Source organism: Callorhinchus milii, unplaced genomic scaffold, assembly GCF_018977255.1.
Source record: "Callorhinchus milii isolate IMCB2004 unplaced genomic scaffold, IMCB_Cmil_1.0 Scaffold2, whole genome shotgun sequence".
NCBI classification, from domain to species: domain Eukaryota; kingdom Metazoa; phylum Chordata; class Chondrichthyes; order Chimaeriformes; family Callorhinchidae; genus Callorhinchus; species Callorhinchus milii.
Window position 1 is genome coordinate 18,810,439 of NW_024704743.1, and position 24,352 is coordinate 18,834,790.

Sequence of the window (24,352 nt, forward strand, 5' to 3'; positions counted from 1 at the left end):
TCTTTCTGGTTACCAGAACTAAATCATGCAGACACAGGAACAGGAAAGGGCCATTCAGCCCTTCGAGCCTTTGCCACCATTTAATTAGATCATGGGTGATCTGCACCTCAACTAATAATTTCAATTCCAATTCCCACTACTGCCCATTTCCTGTAATAACCTGACCTACCAAAAATCTATCAACCTCATTGTTGATACATCCACGATCTTTTGGGGGAGAGATTTCCAGATTTCTACCAACCTTTGAGTGAAAAAATGTTTCCTGATTTTTCTCTTAAATGGCCTGGTTCTAATTTTAAGACTATGCCCCTTTGTTGTTTTAGATTCCCCACCAGAGGAAATACCTTCTCTGTATCTACCCTATCGAATCCCTTTATCATCTTAAATACTTCAATCAAATCACCCCTCAATCTTCTAAACTCAAGGCAGTACAATCCAAGTTTATGCAGCCTTTCCTCATAACTTAACCCTTTTAGGCCAGGAAACATTCTGGTGAACCTGCCCTGCACCCCCTCCAGGGCCAATATATCTTTCGTGAAATGTGTTGCTCAGAACTGAATGCAGTACTCTTGATGGGGTCTGACTAACCTCTATACAGCTGAAGCATAATTTCTTCCTCTTTGTATTCCAGTCCCCTTGCCAACATTCCATTCAGCTTTTTGATTACTTTTTGAACCTGGGAACTAGTTTCTAGTGATTGGTGGATACGGACAAATTTCTTTGCACCTCCACTGTTCTTAATTTCTCCGCATTAAGAAAATATTCTGCTTTATCTGTTTATTCAGTCCATAATTGATGATCTCACAGTTCCCACATTGAACTCCATGTGCCACAGCTTTGCCCACTCACTTATTTTGTCTAAGTCCCTTTGTAAACTTCGTACTCCCATTACACAACTTACTGAGCCTCCTAGCTTAGCGTCTGCAAACTTGGATATAAAACTTTCTATTCCTTTATCCAAGTCATTTATATAAATGATGAATAGCTGAAGTACCAGTACAAACCCCCGGGGGGACACCACTTGTCACATCCCACCAATCAGAGAATGTTCCCTTCATGGAGTCCTGTCGCTCAGTGGTTAGAGCACTCACCTCGCGAGCGAAAGACCTGGGTTCGATTCCCGGCAGGGTGAAACCTTGGGCAAGTTTCTTTACTCCAAATCCCTGATAATAATCCCTCAAGAGAAGAAAACAATAATAAATTGGTCACTTCAACCCATGACTGTTTTGTGGGACACTGCTGTGTGCAATTGGCTGCCGTGTTTCGCCCACAAAAATAGTCAATTCACTTTACAGTATATTCTGTGAATTGCTTTGAGACGTCTAGAAGACGTGAAAAGCACTATATCAAATGCAAGGATTATTATTATTATTATCCCTACTCTCTGATTCCTGCCTCCCAACCAATTAACAAAGCTATGTCACAAGATTACCTCCACTCCGTGCACTTCCATTTTTGCTAATAGTCTTTTGTGTGAGACCTTATCAAATGCCTTGTGAAAGTCCATATAATAAATAAATAACATTCATAGAACCTCTCTTACCTACCATTTTAGTGACCTCTTCAAAAAATTTGGAAGGAACTTAGGAATAGGCCAGTCAGTCCCTTCAGCCTGTTTTGCCATTCTATTAGATCATGGCTGATCTGTATCTCAACTCCAACTATACACTAAGCCTATTCTGGCACAACTGATCTACCTCCAGAGCCAAATTCCTGCAGTCGATGAGATTCTATGGGGACTCTTTGTGAAGGAATCACAGAAAGATTTACCAAAAATGAAAAAAGGAAATGTAAACTATATGAAAAGGCTTGATAAACTGGGACACTTTCTCATTGGAGCTCAGAAGGCTGAGAGGGGATATGATAGAGATGAAGGGAGATATATAAGATGAAGGCAGGCTTAGGGTGGACAGGGAAAGATTATTTCCAAGGGTCAATAGATCAAGGCTAGAGTGCACAGTTCTAGAATCAGAACTGGGAATCCAGAATGGAGATTAAGAGGAACTTTTTCACAGAGAGGGGTGGGAATGTGAAATTTTCTGCCACAATTAATTGTTTGGTGCGGCAATTATGCACATTCAAAAAAGACTGTACACATGGTCAAGGAAGAATAAAGTTTAGGAAAAGCCTGGATATAGGATTGAGAAAAGGCACTTGTGTGGAATATAATGGACTGAATATCCAATTTCCAAGCTGTACCATCTACGAATCTACAAAATGAGACCTCATTTATAATAATAATACATGTATTTTATATAGCGCCTTATCATGCCATCGAAACTTCTGAAAGCACTTCACAGGATACCTATAAGTGCAATGGCTGTGTATTTGCAAGAATTTCACGTGAAGAAAAAACTGTAGACTTTTTCTTTTGCAGTGCGTTGATGCAGAATGGTTAGAGAAGGAGACTGGAATCATAGATACCCAAGAGGCTGATGAGCACAGCACCCCTCCTCTGGCTGCTGCTCTCATTACCTACATCCTGCAAGGACTGTGCATTGATAACTCACACTTACCCAGTCCAGACTTCTTCGTCGACTTTATTTTCGATTTCTTAAACAGCACGAACAGTATGAGTACCGCAGGTATGTTAAAGCTTCTGAGGCCAAACTGAAAATCTACTGCAGTTACTGTTGCCAGACACTATTCAGGGAGTAGAAGCAGCTGACCCATTAGTTGACCACCTGTGACCACAACTCTAGGTGTCCTGGCTAACAATCCCCCAAATAAAATTGATCAATCAATTCATGGCTGTTTGTAGAATATTGTTATGCACAAATTGGGTGCCGTGTTCACCTGCAAAACACACAGTTACTTCACTTTACCCTGTGAAGTGCTTTGGGACTTGAGAAGCACAATATTAAATTCATCTATTATTATTATTACTATTATCTGTGAGTTGATCAAGTTAGTGATTTGTGAAACAAATCAAATTTGATTCTTCAAATATGAATCACCTCATTGATCTTGCAATCACTGTACTGTGCAATATCACAATTTAAACCAATGTAGTTAAAAATGTTATATTCATATCTGATAGTGTCACTCAATTACTACCAGGGACAAGGGAGAAATGACAGAGAATGTTATGTTTACAGAGATTTTTAAATGCATTTGTCACCTCTCTCAGAATTTGAAGTTCATGGTAGGACAAACTATACACCAGTCTTAAAGAAAATGAACATGATGACTCATTGCGATTCTGTCATTTATGTCCTTATATTCAGACTTGAATCATCTCCTGAAGCAACTGGGTTTGGGAAAGCACCTTGAATCACACTCACATCACAACCAGGCAGACCTGAGAAGCATGAATACACACCGCAGAAACTCCAACGGTCTACACCGAAAACTAAGACATGAAGACCATAATGACCATGCACATGTTAATGGTAAATTCACGTGGACAAAGGTAAAATGGTAAAATAATTAACCTGATATTAGTGTCTCATATTAGATATTACACAAAATCACAAGATCACGTGATTGTTCTCGATGAAGAAAGTCCTTCAACCCATTTGATCTCATCCCTCCAGAACACCAATCTTACCATACCTCATCCCTCCATGAAGCTGCTTTTTAAATGAGTCTAGTGATCTGGCCTCTGCTACTTTTCCTAGCAGCCTGTTACAGTAGTTGATTATCATCTGAATAAAAAAACTCCTGAAACTCGTGTTTACAACTCTAAACTTATGTGATCTTGTTCCAGTGTCTTGGTGAATCCTAAAGTATTGATCTTGGATAATTTTTCATCCCAATTAAAATGTTGTGCATCTCTATGAGGTCCCTTCTGATTCATTCATATCTCAAAACTGAAGAGCCATAGCTTGTCTAATCGTTGTTCATTCCTCTAACACTGGGGGTCATTCCTCATTGCTCTAAAGATCATCCTCATTGCTCTGAAGTTGTAGAATTGGAGAGTACAAAGCAGTTTTTCAAGGATGCTACCATGGATGAGTGGATACATCTACCAAGAAAGGATGGAGCTTTTCTCCCTAGAGATGAGATGATTGAGAGGAGATCTGTTAGAGTGTTTAAAATTAAGAAAGGATTCAATAAGGTGTTGTTTGATAATCTGTTTCCACTTGTTTGTGAGACCAGAACTAGAGGGCATAAATCTAAGATAGCGAGATCTAATAGGCAGTTTAGGAGAAACTTATTTATGCATATGGTGGTAATAATGCGGAACTCACTGCCAAAGTTGAGTTTGAAGCAAAAAGCTTTAGCATTTTTAACAGGAAACTTGATGGGTACGTTAAAGACAAGGGATTAGATGGGTGTAGCAGATAAAAATAGGAAAGGTTGAGGTTGGAGTATAAAAACAGACATGGACTAGTTGGGCTAAATGTGCCATATCATTCTATGAAATTCTCCTTTGGCAGATAGCTTATTGGTGTTATTATTGACCCAATAGTCTGTTTTTGAACTATTGTATTTAATTATTTTTAAAACTTCACTAACTTATTAAAGGTGATGTAATTTGCAATATTTCTTAATATATGTCTTCATAAGAAATGTACTGTGTATTCGATGTTTTAGAAATTGCAATAATTATTGGCGTTTTTTTAAGAAATATTCCAGAAAATTATCGTCCAAATTAAAACAGAATTTGAGAAATTTCTAAAATTTCTGCATCGACTTAAATTTTAAGGCAACGTTCTTAAGGTTAAAATCATGCAGTTCTTCAGTCCTCTGCATGCTAAAGATGTTGCTGCTCAAGTGAATATTTGTGTACTTCTATTAAAGTCACGCACGTTGGTGGCTTTGTAAAGTTTACGTACTCGAACACAAATTTTTGCCCTACCTCTATATTTATCAAATTAATCACTGGAATGGCTCTTTGTTGTTTTTAAACAAGCATCCATCTAGGTTAAGTTGACTGTCGTGTGGTTCCTGGCTAGGTTTGCTTTTCTGGTGAGAAGCTAGTGGAAATTTTCCTAAATGGCAATGAATCTGCAATTTCAAAAGAACACTTCAGCCACATCAGTCCAGCTATTATTCAGCAGCTGCTCAGTGGAGCTTGTCAACACAGTGAAGAGGAACATATGCAATCCAGGGTTCCACCAACTATTGCCGAGAGTAAGTTGTACTGAATAACATGATTTTTTTTGCTATGGATTTGTGTAATAACACAGTCAGAACTCCTGTAGGTGGTGCCAGGATAAGTCTCTAGCCTCATGCTCCCTGAGCCCTGTTTATACTGCTCATTGGCAGTGAATTACTGCTCCAAACCAACAACCACAGCATTACTTTTGTATAATGCTTTTCACATTGAGAGGAAGTCCCAAAGCGCTGGACAATCAATGTTTCAGACCACAGCAACTGCCTGAAAAATTCCTGTATCAATATGTCGTTAGAGAGACAAAGAGACGGTAAATGTATACTGTTAAGTCTCAGCATGGTTTCACGCTGGCCGTTGGCTCCAACACACAGTTTAATATTGTACGTACAATGCATGTCAAGAGGAATTACAAAGTCAATATATGGCAAAGTCTAAAATAAAATAAATATTGAGATTGAAAATAAAAGAAATCAAAAAAACAAATCACCACAAATTCTGCATAGCCATTTTAATGGAAAAATTTTAATTTATTAAAAATATTTTGAATACATTTTCATACAGAATTTATTTCAGTATTACATAATACCTTACCAACAATTGAGTGCTAAATTTCTCAAGTTCTCTTTGAGTCCCTCGTAACCTGGAATATTCTGATTTAAGCAGTTGGCCATTACGTGTGACTGTGATAAGGCAGATATGGACAACGACATGGGCAAAGGTGACAGTGATCAGTGCTCTGAAATGAGTTATGAGGGGTGTTTGGACTTTGGTGACGCAGAAAAATTGGCCCTGCCGTGATGATTGGGGGGAAATTTACAGATCTGTGCCCTGGTAATGAAACACACAGCCACTACACTTTGCAATCTATCTGGTGAAACCCTTTGGCGAGTGCTCCTGATGTGAAAGGCGCTATACAAATGGTAATGATTATTATTATATTGTTCAGCCTGGTCGGGTCTTCTGTCCTTAGTATCCTCTGCTCGTACCATCAGCAGCCGTGCTTTCAGCCACTATGGCCTGACCTCTTGAACTCTTTGCCTCAATCGCTCCACTTTGCCCCTCTTTACGCATCTTCAGATCGCACTTCACACTGCAGAAAAAAAGAACAGAACATGTTTCCTTTTCCTTTTCTTTCCCTGGAGGCAGAGATTCAAACTGCTGTATAGTTCCATGGGTAGCAACTATTCTAGTACCCCAATCAACTGACCACTCTTAGTGTATGATTCAATCACTGGAGCCATCAGAGCCGAAGACACATTGCAGAGACACAAACAAACACACACAAACACACCATAAACTTGGGAAAGATTAGGGATCATACCTGATAACTTCTTGCTGTGTATTTGTACATATTAGCATGATTATTCAAAGTGGTTAACTGGACTCTCTGTTTTTCTAGAATATGGATATAGTACAGTGGCTGTCGCTATCATCACTGTGGGTTCAATGTGCGGCATCACACTAATTGCTTTCAACTCTTGCAATGAGCTATACAAACTCATTCTGCAGCTGTTTGTAGGCACCGCTGTTGGTACACTCTCAGGTGATGCACTGTTGCATCTTTTACCACAGGTGAGTGAGGAATTATATATATTACAATACAGCCTTAGAGAGATTGTCTGCGCTAGGAAACCTCCAAACATAGGGGCCAGGAAATGATAATGTCACGTGGGTTCCAGATGCTTTTAAGGATTCCTCCAAACTTATTATGCACATACGTACATAAACCACCGAAATGAATAGGTCACAATAACTTGTGGTAAAATAATTCTTTATTAGTGAAAATGTATTCCAGTGTTAAAATTTAATTGCATAAAATTTCAGGAAAGATCAAGAACAAAGAGGGATACATTTTGTTCCTGGTAGTTTTTCCTCCTTCCAAAAAGCATTTTTCATTATGGTAAATGGTCATATCTTACCTATTGAGGGCAGGCAAGCTAAATTGAGTTAAACTGCAATCTAAAATCCAGACCAAGCACGGCACTTTGACCTCATGGTCTAGGCAGACACTCCTATGCACTGTTGGGGGAGTGCTGTAATGTCAGAGGTGCCATCCCTAGGATGAGACATTAAAATGTAGTTAAAGATCCCATGATGCTATTCAAAAAGAGAAGGGAGTTACACTATCCTGATTAATTCGTCATTCATCACATGGTTCATTTGAGACCTTGCCAACTCAATTAACTACTATGTTCTTCCACAAAAATCTTGATATTAATTACATACAATGTGCTTTGAGTTGTTTCGACTTGACAAGGAATGCAAGTTCTTGTTTTGCTTTCTAGTCATTCTTTAGCTGATTTACACACAATTTGGGGTCTGGGTTTGGATGGAGTCCATATCTGGAATAAATTGTACTACAAAAAATTTGCATTGAGCTGGAAGGCATAACATTTCTCAGTTAATTTTCCAAAAGACATAAATCAATAATTTAATGAAGTTTCATTTTCCTTCTCTTGGGCACAAGATTCTTGACCTACATGGACACGAACCTGGGCATGAACATGAGCATGGGCCAGGGGAGTCTGACCATTTTGCTGAAGGCAAAGAGTACCTCTGGAAAATGCTTGGTGTAATTGGAGGAATCTATGGCTTTTTTCTAATTGAGAAACTATTCATTCTCATCGTGACGTTGAGGGGTCAGGTAAGAAACGAAATAGTCAATTACAAAATACACAGTCACTAGTCTTCATGTTAAAATCCTGTGAAGCACATCAAACACATTATGAAACACTGCCATTTTATTACAACAACAACAAATTATGTTTGTATAGCACTTTTCACGTGAAGAGGATATCCCAAGGCGCTGGGCAGTTACGGATCCACGGTCAGAGATTTACCCTTTTACCCTTTTTGTTTCTTATATAGTCAAGATACATTTACAATAGGTCTGTCCGATTGACAGATTAAACCTAGATTTGTGTTTGTAAATATGTTGAGGTGAATGACATGTCAATGTATTATTCACAGACAACTTGCATGTTAAAGCAATTCAAGGGCTTTTCCACCAACTCTCAAGATTGCAGGTTTATCTTTTGAATCAAAATACCAGTGGAGTTTAGGAACAAGTTAAAAACCATGAGGAAACTGGGGTACGATTTTTGTGAGCTTACTGTTTGATAGAGCCAAGGCATTTGCCTTCATGAAGCTTACTGACATATTTTATGAAAATAGCTTCTCTAAATTCAAAGGAAGTGCCACAAAGAATTATCTTTCCTTCAGATTGTCGAAGCAGGGGGTCCCTCTGCAAGAGCCAAGTTTTCTTTACAGAGCTCAAATTATACAACTTACTTTGTACAGTTTCCAGCTACCTATTTGAACAGCCAAGAGGAACAGACAAATTACTAGGGGTAAATACTTCAGATGCTGGAAATCTGAAACAAAAACAGAAGTCGCTGGGAACACTCAGCAAGTCAGGCAGCATCTATGGAGAAAGGAAAGTGAGTCAACTTTTTGGGTCCACAACCCTCCATCAGAACTGGGGCATGTTGGGAATGAGAGGCTTTTAAGGACTAACAGAGAGGAGATACAATACCTGCCCTTTCACCGCCTCCCATGCCACTGTCCAGGGCCCCAAATACAGTTTTCAAGTGAGACAGCGATTTACGTGTTCTACAACAACAACAACAAAATTACATTTGTATAGTGCCTTTCGTGTTGGGAGGACGTCCCAAGGCGCTGATGTAGTTTACTGCATTCGCTGCTCACGATGTGGTCTCCTCTACAGTGGGGAGATCAAACGCAGATTGGGTGACTGATTTGCTTTGTTCTGTCCACAAGCACAACACTGAGCTTCCGATTTCTTGCCACTTCAACTCTCCCTCCCACTCGCACTCTGACCTCTCCATCCCTGGTCTCCTATGCTTCTAGGCTAAATGGTGTATGCTGTTCATATCTTATGTTTTTATTAAAAATTGGTAGAACGTCTCCATTTGTCTCACTAAAACAAAATATTTTTCCCTCCTTCTCCAAACTAGACTCATTCCTTTGCAACTGGACACTTGGGGCATTCCCATGATCTTCCATTGGTATCAAACTTGAACAGTCAAACAGAGAGGAATAAATCTATTTCCACCATGCAATTGGTAAGTACTCAAATTTGTGCTGCTTACTCCTCAAACATACATCCAGTAAGATGATAAAGCAGAACAAGAAAAAATGATTATGAATTGATTTCATATACAGGTATTTAATGTCATTTAATGGGGTGGACTTTAAATATCAACATACCCAGGCTAGACTAGTCCCATGATTTCTAATAGTATCTAATATATACTTTGACTCTTTCTAAGATCTCATGCTTTTGTTGCACATATTATTCATTCCACCAATTTTCCTCCAACTTTTCTCCTCCATCCTCCTCCCAAAGACATTTGACTCCTTTTCCATCTAATTGGGTATGGCTCCACTGGTGCTGATCACGCTTCAAGATCTTCTTCAAGTGACCATTATTCAGTTTTGGGAAAGCATTAAAATATTCTTGTCAAATTTTCTATAAACAGGGAAATCCAGAAGATTCAGAAAATACTGAAGTGGCCACCAATGAGGCAGCAAACATTGAGTTTGAGAATGACAAAAGTAAGTGGATTTCACAAAGACAACAAACAACAACTCTTACTGAGTATTTCATTTCAATCTAAACAGAAAATCCATCCTATAGGTTTGACATAGACTGTACCAAACAACAGGCATATTCTTGATAGTTGAATAAGTCAATGCGTTACAGAAGATAGTTATTGGATTATTGTATTAATGTATTGTAAACTGATAACCCACTAGAATCACACGTAAACAGAATGCACCAAGACAAAGTTGGCTGAAGAATGAATGCTGAGCTAGTAGAGTTGGAGGATTGCCTAGCAGGGACAGGGAACACTAACAAACTTAAAGGTATCTGGTTTCATGATTTGGTGCCTGCTTTTGCCCACAGCCTTCTCTATGCTTCACTGGGACAGAGATTCTTCCCGTTCAGTTCCTATTAACCCTTCTAGTTAACAAACCGCCAACAATACATCTCGGCAAATGGTTTTTCCTCTCATCTCTGCCCAGTCACCTGCGGGGTACCCCAAGGCTCCATCCCTGACCCCCTTCTTTTCCTGGTCTACATGCTCCCTCTTGGTGATGTCATTCACAGACATGGGGTCAACTTCCACATATATGTGTTTGACACCCTATTTCTCCTCCAGCTGCAACTCCCAGTCCACTGATATCCTGTCAGCTTGTCTGATGGACATCAAGGTCTGGATGAGCGCAACTTTCCTGCAGCTGAATAATAACAATAATCCTTGCATTTGGTATATTATCACATCTTCGAGACATCTCAAAACGCTTCACAGAATATACTGTAAAGTGAATTGACTGTATATTTTGTGGACAAATTGCGGCAGTCAATTGTGCACAGCAGTGGATTGAGTGACTAAATTATTCTTATTATTAATATGTCAACAAGACAGAAGCCATATTCTTTGGCTCCCGTCAATGTCTTCTCTCCTGCAGTTCTGAACTCCTCAACCCCCCAGGCTGTCCCTCAGATTCACCGAAACTGTGCGCAACTTAGGCATCAGGTTCGATCCCCAGCTTTCCTTTTTACCCCACATCCGTTCGCTGACCAGGACTGCTTTTTTTTCCACCTCTGTCACAATGCCTGCCTCCATCGGTACCTCGCAACCGACACAGCTGAAACCCTTGTCCACGCCTTCGTCACTTACCGGCTGGTCTATTCCAATGTCCTCCTCGCTGGTCTCCCATACACAAAATTCAATTAATTCAAAACTCCGACGCCTGGATACTCACCCACACAAAACTCTGTACCCCTATCACACCAGTCCTTGCCAGGCTCCACTGGGACCCAATTACCGAACGGATCGATTTCAAGATCCTCTCACTCGTTTTCAAATCCCTTCATGCCCTCGCACCTCCCAACCTATCCGAGTTGCTTACCCCCTACTCCACCATTTGCTGCCTCCAGTTGGCTGGCTCCAACCTCCTGTTTGTCCCTCGTGCCCTTCACTCCACCATCGGTGCCCATGCCTTCAGCCACTGGGCCCCAAATCTCTGGAACTATCACCCTCAATCTGTTTTGCTTTGCTCCCTCCCTCCCCACCATCAAAACCCAACTAAAGATCTTCCTTTTTGATCGTGCTTACGGTCACCTCCCCCCTCCCTCTCCCCCTGGCTCGGGGTCAGACTCCACCACTGTCAAGCACTCCGGGATGCTGACCTGTGTGAAGGGCGATATATAAATGCAAGTTGTTGTTGTTACAAGCCCTAATGGGTAGGGTGGCCCAAGCTGGACAAGCAGCTGGAAGTTTGCCACGCAGTGCTCGCAATGGTCAGTTATGAGTTTTCAGCTGGTTGAACCCCATCAGTATCTTATGCAAAAATTCTGGGATCCCCAAGTCATGGCTCTCACTAACCTGAGCCTAATACTCTCTGAAAGTAGATAAGTAGGGTCCAGCCCTCCAGGGAGAGAGTGCACATTCCATTCCAGATCCAGGAAATTTCCATGTGTAGGTGGCACATGTTTGTGGTGTGGTTTGGATACACCAGTAATAGGTTTCCACATGTTTCAGACACCTGACTGACCATAAAACATTCTATTCCTTGCTCTCACTTACAGTTTCCTCCTTGATTGTCCTATACCACTGAGTACCTGATCTCAGTTGTAATATAATTAAGGAGGTCTAAGCAGGCTTTGCACCCTCTTAGGAGTATTTGATATAGTCCAGGGAACATATGTTAAGTGAAATAGTTGCATTATTCACTAATTGTCGATTCCATTTTATCCACTAATTGTGGCAGAGTTTATTTCATATACACACACGAGGGGAAAGGGAATAAAGGAGCAATAATGGATCTCTCTTGTGATCTGTGTGTTCTTAATTTTAACAACTCCAAACTAAAAATTGGTCTCATCTGCCTGAAAAATTTGTATAACCCTGACAAAACATATCAAAGTGTTTCACTATAATTACTGTCAGGTGTAGCAGGACAAGGTTCCACAAATTGCTATGAAGTAGATGACAAGAAAGAAATAATCTGTGCATTTAATCCGTGGAACAGTATCTCTGACAATGCATTGCTCTCCCAGTATGTGTAGGTGGGATGCATGGAAATCTCAGCTTGGTTTGGATACTCTTAAGCATGGTGAGTGGTTTCCACATGCATCTGAACTTAAACCGACAAACATCTGGCTCAGATGCCAGAGTGTTACTAACTGAGCCAGATTAATTATTGTTCCAATTATTGGGTAGCATATTGTGAGAAACCCCTGTCTCTTTTCAAATAGTGCCGTGGATTCTTTACACGAACAGTACCTTGTTTTAACCTCTCACCTCCAATAACGCAACACCTGCAGTGTCAGGCTAGACGATGACCTCACATTGGTTTTTAGACCACTACCTTCTGCCCAGAAGCGAGGATGCTACCAACTGAGTCAGATAGGATGTTGACTTAACAGACTCATCATTTTTTGGGGTCAGCCGGGTGTTTGACACATGTGGAAACCCATCACCATGCTTAAGAGTATCCAAACCAAGCTGAGATTTCCATGCATCCCACCTACACATGAAAATCCCAGAGATAGATTGTTGGAATGAAATGCGCACTCTCGCCCTGGAGGGACACTTCCTGTTTACCTAATTGCAGAAAGTATTACTGCAGGTTGGCAAGTGCCAAGCCTTGGGGACTCCAGAGTGTGATTTGGGGTACTGCTGGAGTCTAACTAGCTAAAATCGCATCGCTTGCCATTGATATCGCTGTCTGGCAAGCTTTACCGCTGCATGTTCAGTTAAGACTATCCTACCCGTTAGGGCTTTGGCCTGCAGGGTTTGCTTATGACAATATCAGTCTATATATTGCATCAAAGACTCGAGGCAAGATGTACAGACTGAGCGAAAGTAATTATTCAAATAGTTTGACCTCCAGTATTGTATTTTACATTAAAGTTTCTTGTCATTTGAAGGAAAGGCTGTTAACAAACTCCAACCGAAGTAAACATTACATCCAACATTTTTGAAGTAACTGAGAAAAAGGCAAAACAGATGCACTTTCAGTCAAAGCTTCTCTTCTGACAGAGTAACAACGTATTCTTCCACAGAGAACGGGTTGAACATGCTGGCTATCATGATCTTGGTTGGAGACGGGCTGCACAACTTTGCTGATGGCCTGGCTATTGGTGCAGCTTTTTCATCTACAGTTGAGACTGGTATTGCTACCACCATTGCTATTTTGTTCCACGAGATTCCTCATGAAATGGGTAGGTTCACAGTAACTGTCCAATTTTTAACATTTACCGTTGCCGTGTTGAAATCTATGATAGGATAACTATATTCTGTGCTAAAATTCCTTTGAGCTACATTTAGCAACTCTGGGGTGAAGATTTAATGTGATACTTATCAAAAGCTGCTTTAAGTTCAGGTTAAATTGGACCAATTCCATTCATTATGCAACTGGTACTATTTTAGAACATGCTAAACATTAGTTTAGAAATTGCAATATGTGTCTTGTTAATTGTTATCAATGATTAGCTCAATCTCCACAAACGGTTTCTCCTCCAGCCCCTGCACCATCTTGTGCAGCGTTCCTTAGGGCTCTGTCCTTGATCCCCTCCTTTTCAATATCTATATGATCCTCTTGGTGACATCATCCGCAGACAAGGGGTCAACTTCCAACTCTATCTCTCTGCCTCCACCCTCAACTCCAGGACCACTGCTGCCCTGACTGAATGTCTGTCAGACATCAAGTCCTGGATGAGAGCTACTTTCTACAGTTGAACGTAAACAAGACTGAGGCTCTCCTGATTGGCTCCCATCAGCACCTCCACACCTCAGGCACTGACAGCATCACCATCCATGGATGCACACTCCACCTCACTGAGCCAGTCCAGAACCTTGAGATCTTGTTTGATTCATTGGAGATCGGGCCTTCTGCACTCTGCCCCACCTTCTGGAACTCCAACCCACAGTCCCTCCGCCTCGACCCCTACCTTGCCCTCTTCAAGAACCATCTCAAGACCTTCTTCTTCAACTGTGCTTTCGATCACCCTGCTTCCCCTCCACCCTCCCCGATCCCAACCCCCAGCTTGAATCCAAAATTCTGATTGCCCAGCACCTTGGGACATCCTTCTGATGTGAAATGCGCTATACAAATGTAATTTTGTTGCTGTTGTTGCCGTTGATTGTTGAGAAATGTAGAACAAGAGGACTTAGATTTAGAGTTGTAAAGGGTCATTTCAGGACAGATACCAGAAAGTTTTTCTTTACACAGAGGATTTACTTTCCTCAGTGACTGCAATAGTTTACCAGGAACCATATTCGAGACCAGAACATAAGACGCATTTAAAAATAAACTTGATGCAGTAATGAGGGGACAGTAGGGTGGGTGTTTGGAAAGGATGAAATTGGATGGGCTGAAAGATCTTCTTCATCCAAACCAATCTTGTGATTCGCCTATGACTCCATGAAGTAACTTGTGTCTGAAGCTGCCCATAGTGACCATTGCACCTGCCAGCCCGACAATCATAACATTCAATACCATTTCATGAGATCCTGGCTAGACTCAATCAAAATACTCAAAGTAAAGTGGGAAACCTGTCAACCAGTGTCCAATGTTGGAATATTCAACTGCTACTTAGGGTTAGGGGCATCCAGATCCAACAATTGTGACAGAGTCAGGGGGACCAGTCCATTGCCAGTCTACAGTTCTGGATTGTCTTCTTTGGCCACATTTAGTATTAATGTGATGATTCTCACAGGTTGAAATTTTCAACCCTGTTATTAGAAAGCTCTCCCAACCCCATAATCACTGCCCAGCAAGAATTTAAACTGTATATGTACAGAAAATAGAACCATAGATGTAACTGATTATGGTTCTATGTCTATAACATTTTGGTTGGAATATACCTTTATAGCTCAGATGAATATTTTACCTGTTTCACAGTTAGAAAAGTGTTGAATTGGGACTTTAAGCAATTCATGTTGTAATTTTTTTAATGAATTGAATTGAGCGCAGGTGCATTAAAGTAATTCAGAGTCTCTACTGGCAATAGTAATAATGTTATAGTATTTGCAAAACCCTAAATTCTAATTTAAAAAAAAGCTTGGCATAGAATATGGTGTAATACTTCCCTGGTTCCATTGGATTTGCATGGATTTTGTGTTGCATTTCTTGCCGTTTCTCACTGTAATATTTTATTTTTTTATGCAGGGGATTTTGCTGTACTGCTGAACTCCGGCTTAACTGTAAAGGTTGCGATGTTGATGAACTTTATTAGTGCATTAACGGCCTTCGTTGGACTCTACATTGGACTCTCTCTGTCAACCGACCCCTCTGTTCAACAGTGGATTTTTACTGTCACAGCAGGGATGTTTCTCTACCTGTCATTGGTAGAAATGGTGAGTTAAATGAGTTTAATACCCACTGCCTACTTTACTGCTCTTCTTTCTTCAATCTGTTAACTTAAAACAAGCTTTTCAAAGATGGTTCCACTCCTGCCATTTTTTTGTGATCTTTAACCTTATGTCAAACAGGAAAAAAGGTATAACCTCCTTTGTCCACAAAATACACAGTCAATTTACTTTACAATACATTCTGTGACATGCTTTGAGATGTCTCAATGGCGTGATTGGGGTGCTATATTAAATACAAAAATTCTTATTCTTATTATTGCAATGGCCACATATTAAAATCATTCTAAATGATCAACAGAGCTCATCGATGTAACAAAATACTATACAATACAAAATTGAATTTGTATAGCACGTTTCACATCGGGAGGATGACCCAAGGCGCTGGAATGTATCCTGCATGAAGGGCATTATATAAATGAAAATTGTTATCAGTGTTTATGAACAGATGTTAATTCCAATTCACCATTACATTTAAAATCCAGGTAAAAACAGAGGTGAACACGGTATTATATTTTCTGGGTGGAAACAAAAACTTCTCAGAGCGCTTTACAGTAACAGGAAGTGAAAAGCTCATTATTATACAAAAACAATAAAGTTTTTTGGGGAGAAGAATGTCTTTTATAGGAAAAACTTTGTTATAGCATAAGACAAAATTTCACCTAGCCTTAACCGATACAACCAATTTTGTCTTGAAATTTCAGATTGTCAGAATTGTGCAAAATCCTTAAATTCCATCTTAATGTACATAGCTGCTTTTCTGCTATTCCTTTTTAAAAAAAAACTTTCAGCTTAAGACTAAATTTAAGACATTTCCATAATTCAGTGCCATCTTAAATTTTAAGACAATAGGGTCTTAAAGGCTAAAATCAAGTGTTTTCCAGTTAATAGACTTTTGAATTGGGATTTCCTCAGAGTCTACCCTTGTATTGCTTTAAGCACTCTGTGATGCTACGCTCTTGAAGGACGATAAATGTAAATAGTTGTTTGGTATTATGGCAGAGGGCATATTTGCTAGAATATTTGCCAAAAATCTCCAACATATCCAAATACCTGCAGGAGCTACTAGTTCCGAGTATATTTCTGATTATTGCAAATAAGACCACACTTTAATGCTTAATAGTATCAGCCTGGTGTCAGCCTAGTTCGGTTCACCTATAAATAGTGTCACATTAGTGTAAAATCCTTTGAATTGCATTGAGAACAGATGTGATGAGGGGCAGATGATTATTTCTTAGTGTTTTTTTACAAATCTGAAATGGGCTACTTATATGCATTTAGAATTTTCAATTCATGACAAGGCTCTTTGATGATGCCCATGCCCCAACAAATCTTATTTTAATTACTACTTTTGAATGGGTCTTGTGGATTACAAAAATATTAATCTTGTACTTGCAGTGGTTTGCGGGAAGTGGCAATGATTGTTTTTAATCAAACGAGAGGGGAAATAGAATTTAAATTAAGTCCCTGTAAATGATTCACATTTTGTGACCTGGAAAATGAAGACATAACTCAGGCATGACATGTGGTTTTCTGGCAATAGCAGCACCTAACTCCCATTAAGTCTGAACAAATGAATAAGCCCTTTGCACAACATACAGTGCAGTAAGTGCTTTGTGCTGGAGTTTTAACACTAATCAGGAAACTAATTTCAAAGGATAAAAATCAGCTTCCAGGCCAATTTTTTTTTGTCTTAAAGAAATTCACATTTGTGCATGTCTTGTAGTTTACAAGAAATTATTTGTAGGTTTCAGAATTAAATCTTTAGTAATACAAATATTGAGTGAATCGGGTTGTAGGAGTACCCAAAAATTGAATTTTGGGGTTGTAGAAGTATGCGGACCTTTCTTATTACCTGTCATTCAAGTGGATAAAGGACTCGAATAGGAAAACTGGAGTATAAATGGTGTGAGCTCCAGGAACAGCATCTTGAGTGGTAAGGTGCGTCTCAAGCAGAGAACCCCCATATACATCACTCTGACTCACAAGAACTCTGCTCCGACCTGTAATTGCTTTTGGAACAAAGTTCTCGAGGTCAGATTAACTTACATTTGGTTCCCTATAGGACCTGTACTTTAAACCTCGAAGATATTTTTCCCCCAGAAGTAATGCAATTTACACAACAGCTTTCCCGTTCAATCACTTTTTTCAACCCTAATGTACACAGTTTACGCATAATTTACCATTCCTTTGAACTACATGCATGTTAGAAAATATACATCAGATGAATATCATTTATAGGAGTCAACCATGGTTAATATCAGTACTGAAAAAAATATATTCCTAGCTGAAGCTGGCTATTTTAGATCCTCATGAAGCACAGTTTCAGCACCATCTAGTGGTATTGTTCAGTTATTAAAATTAATAATAACATTTCAATTATTTTTTATTTCTGAAGATAATTGTTGGAAAATGACTGCAGTATTTCTGATCTGATATAACATACCCACTTATTACCCTGCAATGTTTATATAATTACAATCTGGAGCTGATACTCCAGTGTAGTAATGGAGAAGTGCTGCATTGTCAAGAGAAACCATCTTTCCGATGAGACAAAGATCCAGGTGGTCTGTTCAGATGGAGGTTAAAAATCCCATAATAACAATAATTAATATTTAATCATTGTATTTTGTATATTGCCTATAATGTTGAGAATGTCTCAAAGTGCTTCACAAAACTGGTTCACAAAGAAGATAAGGATAAAGGTAAGGCATTCACATCCTGGCAAAGAATCAGTTGAAATAGAACAAACAAAGAGTTGGAATTTGGGGTTCAACATTGTGAGAATACAGGGAGAAAGATGAGGGAGGCAGAAACACATTTAGTGTTTTGGAGAAGAAAGAGGTGAAAATCTATAAGAGCAATGACCCTTCTGATACTGTATCAATTGAGAAAGATAACACAGAAGAGAGAGAGAGAGAGGTCAAACAAGAAGATAGAATAGTTGAAAATTTATTCCTACTCCATCATCATGTTAATATTAAAATGCTGACTATATTTTTTATTTTCACTTCAACAGTTGCCCGACATGACCCATGTTCAATCAACAAAGCCCTGGTTGATGTTCATTTTTCAGAATATTGGATTGCTATTGGGATGGACTTGTCTTCTGCTTCTTGCCTTGTATGAAGATAGGCTTATAATATAGAATGATTTTAATACTCTCCCAGAGGGGAGGATGAATGTTCCACAGAATATCCAATTTATATCATTGATGCACTGTCCTTTTGAAATGAAAACTATATTATTTTCCTAGACAGAAACAGGGTTTAAATTTACATACATAGTGTGATTAGGAAAGAAGTGTCATTCAGAATGGTCAATGAAACATCCCATTTTTTTGGTGATTGTGTTTTGTGAACTTTACAGCAACCCAAATCGGAATCATTTTTACAAAAAACAAGTGTATTTTTGATACATTTGTTAGCAATGAAGATTTCACCTATTGGAGTTATGAAGCAAAACTGAGCTTGAGCCAAATCATTTAAAATAATAATGTTTAGAACAAGTTTGCTGCAAAAAATAATAGTTTTGAAATGCTGCCTGTGATTTTTTTAAAAAAGTGTTATTTGATTGAAATTCGTATTCCAATTCAATAACAATGCAATGTAATACTAACACAGTGACACTAACACAGAAACATCTCCATCAACAACAAATTACAATTGTATAGCACCTTTCATATCGGGAGGATGTCCTAGGGCACTGGACAGTCAGGGATTTGGACTCAGTCAGAAAGATCACTGACTGGGTCATAGAGTTCCTTGATGATAATGCCAAGAAATGTTATCAAAATCTTCATTTCTACTCTTGATATTAAAATACTATGAAATATATTTGTAACAAAGGGTATAATTTCTGGGAGGATAATATGCAAATCTCTTTATATCAACATCTAATTCTAACATTATCGTTTGGATCTTCACATGTATGTTATTTAAAGCGTAGCTCGTGTTCCTGAATAAAAAAATACATTCAAACAACTCAGAACTTTGTAAATGTATAGTCATGATTTACATGGAGGCAATGGTTGCCTATTTTGTCACACTGCGTAGATTAATCAATCTTGTTACATTTATGCACAGAGTGCAAATATCACCTCATTTATCGTCTTTTCCCATGAAAGAAGAGTGAAGTTCACCTGTGGGGGCATCTGGTTAGGCAGATGTTCATCTGATTACTGGCAGGATTCAATATTTGCAAGTTGTTTGCAAGTACATAGAGTTACATAGAGTACTATGGCACAGAATCAGGCCATTCGGCCCAACAAGTGCGTGCCAGTGTATATACTTTGCATGAGCCCCCCACCCTGAATATATCAGTGGCATTTCACAAATTTCCAAAAACTTTGCATAATCTTATAATCCAAGCCTTAAAGCTAAATTCATGAGAAATACTGTATTGTGTTTCTGAAGATCATGACTGAACCCAAACGCAAAAGGAAAGCGTGAGTGAGGAAACCGACTGCAGCCCGCACAAACAGGTCTCTGAATACAAACAGTAACGACGGCAACCGATCACAGTTTAAGGAAGCAATTGTTCAAATGGTGAGGGACTGGGAATTGATTAATGGTAATGAGCAGAGTGAGTGATAGTTTATAAAAGAGTGAAGCGACACAGCGTATCAGATGCAAATTGTGAGAGTATCTGGAAGACATAATGGAAGTTAAATATCCCATGCACTACTGAAAAAGAGAAAGGAGTTTCTCCTTCTCAAATGAGACTTGGCCGACATTCTGCCAAATAAAATTGGTCATGTACTTCATGGCTGTTGTGGAACATTGCTGCATGCTATTGGATACTAATTAATAAATAAAGATCAATTAACTAGGACCAATGGAAGGAGATCAGGAGGAAGAGAAAGCAGGAAGAACTGAGCAGAGGGTATTTGGTGTGGCTGTTGGATTGCGTAACTGGAGACCTGAGATAAAAGATTTTGAAGTAAGGGGAAAAAAATTATAGAGGAAAAGGGATCTGATATCAGGCTAAGCCTAAAAGGACAGGCAAAAGTCTGGGTTTTTCCCTGTTTAGGGAAACCCAGGTAAATTTTTTTTTTTGCCTAGTCATAGTCATTGGGAAAAAAATAGGAATGGGAAGGAGAGCAAAGAGAAGAGGGGTAGTAGTGTGGAAGAAGGAGAAATAATTGAGGATAAGGTATATGAAAGCAGGAAAGATAGAGTGGGTATAGACCGAGAAGTAGAAGTGAAAATGGCAGGGAAGCTGACAGGAGAGAGAGAGGGAAAAGTAATGGTAGTGGTGTGAGGAGAAATGGTGGGGGAGGAAAGAGAAGTGAAAGTAGCGGAAGGGAGGAGAAGGGGAAAGGAGAGAAAAGTAGGACTGAGAAAGTGGTGAGGAAAAGAGAGGAAGAGAAAAGTGAGAAGCAAAGTGGGGAAATAATAGAGAAGGATAGAGGGAGGAGTGGAAATAAGATGGCAGGAACTGAGATGGAAGTGAAGCCAAAAGTGGATGGTGGTGAAGACCTGGTGGGAAGCTGTGAGATCTCAGTGGGAAGCTATGGGGCAAAGAAGATAGGGCCCAAAGCAGCGGTAGGAAGCCATGGGGCAGAGAAGATAGGGCCCAAAACCACGACGGGAAGTAGTGGACCGGAGGAGTTAGGGAAAAAAGACAAGGTGGGAAGTTGTGAGTCCGCGGAGGGAAGCCGCATTGGGAATCCGTGAGGCAGAGCGGGCAGGACCCAAAGGCTCGGCAGAAAGCCACAAGGAGAGCGGGGAAGGTGAAGTCGGGGAGGTGGAGAGGAGAGCAGCGTCTCGGAGAACGAGAGACCTTTGGAGTGGAGGGCGGAAACCCCCAGCACCGAGGGCAGCAGAGGGAAGAGAAGACCTGTCAGGTCCCCCAAAGGGGTTGGGAATAGATCCAAGCAGGAGACGGGGAAAAGAAGGGGACAAGGAAAAGGTGGTAAGTATAGGGTAAGATGTCACCGAGGATGGGTACCCTGAACATGCCCAGTGTATATGATAAAACACACTGTGTTGCAACACTCCAGTACCTGTCCAGGGTAAATACCGATGTTCTGTTCCTGCAGGAGTGCTGGATCCCGCACTTCGACAGCGACAGAGCCTGGTCCAAGTGATGGGATTCCTGCAAGATATCATTGAAATGGGATTGCTAAAAAGAATTCAGAGTGTGGAGACAAAAAACTACAAACAGAAGAAAGCTCTTCTGGAGCAGAAGAAATACTGAAAAAAATAAAGTTTTTGGAAAAAGGAGACTGATGAAAAGGGAATACACAATAAGATTAAAAAAACAGTAAAGCTTAGGAGAGTGTCAGAAGAACTGAAAAAGAGACTAAAAAAAACATTATATAAAATGGAAAAGGACCAGATAATAAAAAAAAGTAGAGAAACCCACTGATTATGGAAGTGCCGTGGTAGCTGTAGAAAAAAAACGGATAAATCGTTAAGAATATGTCTCGACCCACAATAATTGAACAAATCAATAAAAAGGGAACACTGCGATATCTACTTTAGAGGATATTCGTGCATTGTTGCATGGAGCTCGACATTAGACTGTTCATCCAGATATTGGCAAGTCAAATTGTCGGAGGAAAGTACATACTTGACAACATTTATGACGCCTTACGGGAGATATTGCTTTCACAGAATGCCATTCGGCATCAACTCAACAGGTATTTCAGAAAAAACTGTCACAACTAATAGAAGGAATACCAGGAGTCATATACTATATTGATGACATCCTAATGTATGGATGGACAAGAAAGGAACACGATGAAAGTTTGAAGCAGGCACTAAAACAATGTTTGCAGGAAAATGTAAAATTGAACAAAGAGAAATGCCGGATAGGAGTAAAGTAAAATATTTGGGACACATCATTACCCAGGATGGGTTGAAAATTGATCCACAAAAAGTAACCATAATCACAAAAATGCCTGCACCTACAGATAAGAAGGCAGTAAAAAGACTAATGGGAATGGTGAATTGGGTGGAGAGATTCATTCTGAAAGTTACTGAAATCATAGAGAGCTTGTCAAAGAAAACAGAATTAATATCGGAAAAGGAACAGCAACGAGCACTTAATAAAATGAAAGAGACCATATCAAAAGCTTCAGTATTAAAATTTTATGATATAAGTGCACCAGTGACAATATCTGTGGATGCAAGTCAGTCCAGAATAGGAGCAGTAGTAATACAAAGAGGAAAAATCATAGCATATGCATCCAGGACTCTCTCGGAAAGGGAGAAAATAATAATAATAATAATAATAATCCTTGCATTTGATATAGCGCTTTTCACGTCGGGAGGACGTCCCAAAGCGCTTCACAGAGTACACTGCAAAGTGAATTGACTGTATATTTGTGGGCAAACACGGCAGCCAATTGCGCACAGCAATGTCCCACAAATAGTCGTAGATTGAAAATGACCAATTTATTATTGTTTTGGGTTTTGGAGGGATTAAAGATATGCCCAGATGGAAAAAGAGTGTTTAGCTGTGGTGTTTGGATGTGAAAGATAGCAATATACATTTGGGGAAAAAAGTGATTATGGTAAATGATCATCAATCATTAGAGGCCATTCTGAGAAAAGGGCTCAATGAAACACCACCAAGACTACAAAGAATGAGAATACGGCCACAGAGATATAGTATTGAATTTCAGTACAAACCTGGGAAACACTATATGTGGCAGTCGTACTAAGTCGAGCCACCAATCAAAAGGTGAACGAAGATGAGGAGCAATTAGAAAAAGAATTCTAGGTATGGGAAATGGCAAAGACAACAAGACAGGAGAAAGAGATTAGAAAAGCAAACAAAAGAGATAGGATAAGTACCGCAATTCAGACAATGCTGAAAAAGGGGTGGTCTAAAAACAGAAAAGAGGCACCAGAAGAGGTTCACGGGAAATATGCCAAAGAAGGACAGAGGAAGAAAAAGAAGAATAGAAGGAAGATCCAAGTTTGCCGGAAACATTGAGAACCTCCAGATCAGGGAGAGTAATAAAACCAACAAGGAGAATAATTGAACAAGACTGAGATACAAAGAAAAAAAGAGGAAATCAAAAAGGGGAAAATGTTGGATACTAATTAATAAAAAAGCACCAATTGACTAAGGACCAATGGAAGGAGATCAGGAGGGAGAGAAAGCAGGAAGCACAGTTTAACAGTTAAGTAGAGGGTTTTTGGTGTGTTGGATTGTCTAACTGGAGACCTAAAATAATAATTATAATAATAATAATCCTTGCATTTGATATAGCGCTTTTCAAGTCTTTTCGACGTCTCAAAGAGCTTCACAGAATAGACTGTAAGTGAATTGACCGTATATTTGTGGGCAAAACGCAGCAGCCAATTGCGCACAGCAGTGTCCCACAAACAGTCGTGGATTGAAAATGACCAATTTATTATTGTTTTGGAGGGATTATTATTAGACGTGTGGAGTAAGGAAACTTGCCCAAGGTTTCACCCTGCCTGGAATTGAATCCAGGTGTCTCGCTTGCGAAGCGAGTGCTCTAACCACTGAGCTACAGGAAGTGTTCTATACATTGAGATACATTTGTTGAGAACGTAACACATGCAATTAGACTATTGCATTGGTCTGCAAAATCTAAAGTCATTACACTTTACCGTGAATAATGTGAATGTTTGAGACATCATTTCAGCAAGGATTGTTATTATAATAGTCTTATTTATTCATACAAAATGTGCATGATCTGTGAAGTGCTTGATTCTCAGACCACTTTTCTCATCCTTTTCTTGTATTCTTAATTTATTTAGCAAATCATTTATTTCATGATTTATTTAATGCCAAATATATGCAGAACAAATTTGACAGCATAAAACACAGAGATGAGTTTGACAGTAATTTAACATTCAGCAACGCATTCAAAGGTGACTTTGATTATTAATTTGTTCTG

General features: G+C 39.5%; 1 protein-coding gene across 4 annotated transcripts in view; it reads left to right on the top strand.

Moving 5' to 3' along the window:
• The window catches only part of LOC103176298 (zinc transporter ZIP12), a 36,122-nt gene extending 17,131 nt beyond the window's left edge, over positions 1-18,991 (top strand). For all 4 annotated transcript variants that reach the window (XM_007889756.1, XM_007889754.1, XM_007889757.2 and 1 more), the window contains 10 exons: positions 2,378-2,585; positions 3,228-3,412; positions 4,902-5,079; positions 6,462-6,634; positions 7,530-7,706; positions 9,040-9,147; positions 9,565-9,640; positions 13,161-13,319; positions 15,269-15,456; positions 18,488-18,991. In XM_007889756.1, the coding sequence (XP_007887947.1) occupies positions 2,378-2,585; positions 3,228-3,412; positions 4,902-5,079; positions 6,462-6,634; positions 7,530-7,706; positions 9,040-9,147; positions 9,565-9,640; positions 13,161-13,319; positions 15,269-15,456; positions 18,488-18,616 (1,581 nt within the window). In that variant the 3' untranslated portion in view covers positions 18,617-18,991. The remainder of the gene's footprint in view (positions 1-2,377; positions 2,586-3,227; positions 3,413-4,901; positions 5,080-6,461; positions 6,635-7,529; positions 7,707-9,039; positions 9,148-9,564; positions 9,641-13,160; positions 13,320-15,268; positions 15,457-18,487) is intronic.
• The last annotated feature ends 5,361 nt before the right edge of the window (positions 18,992-24,352 follow it).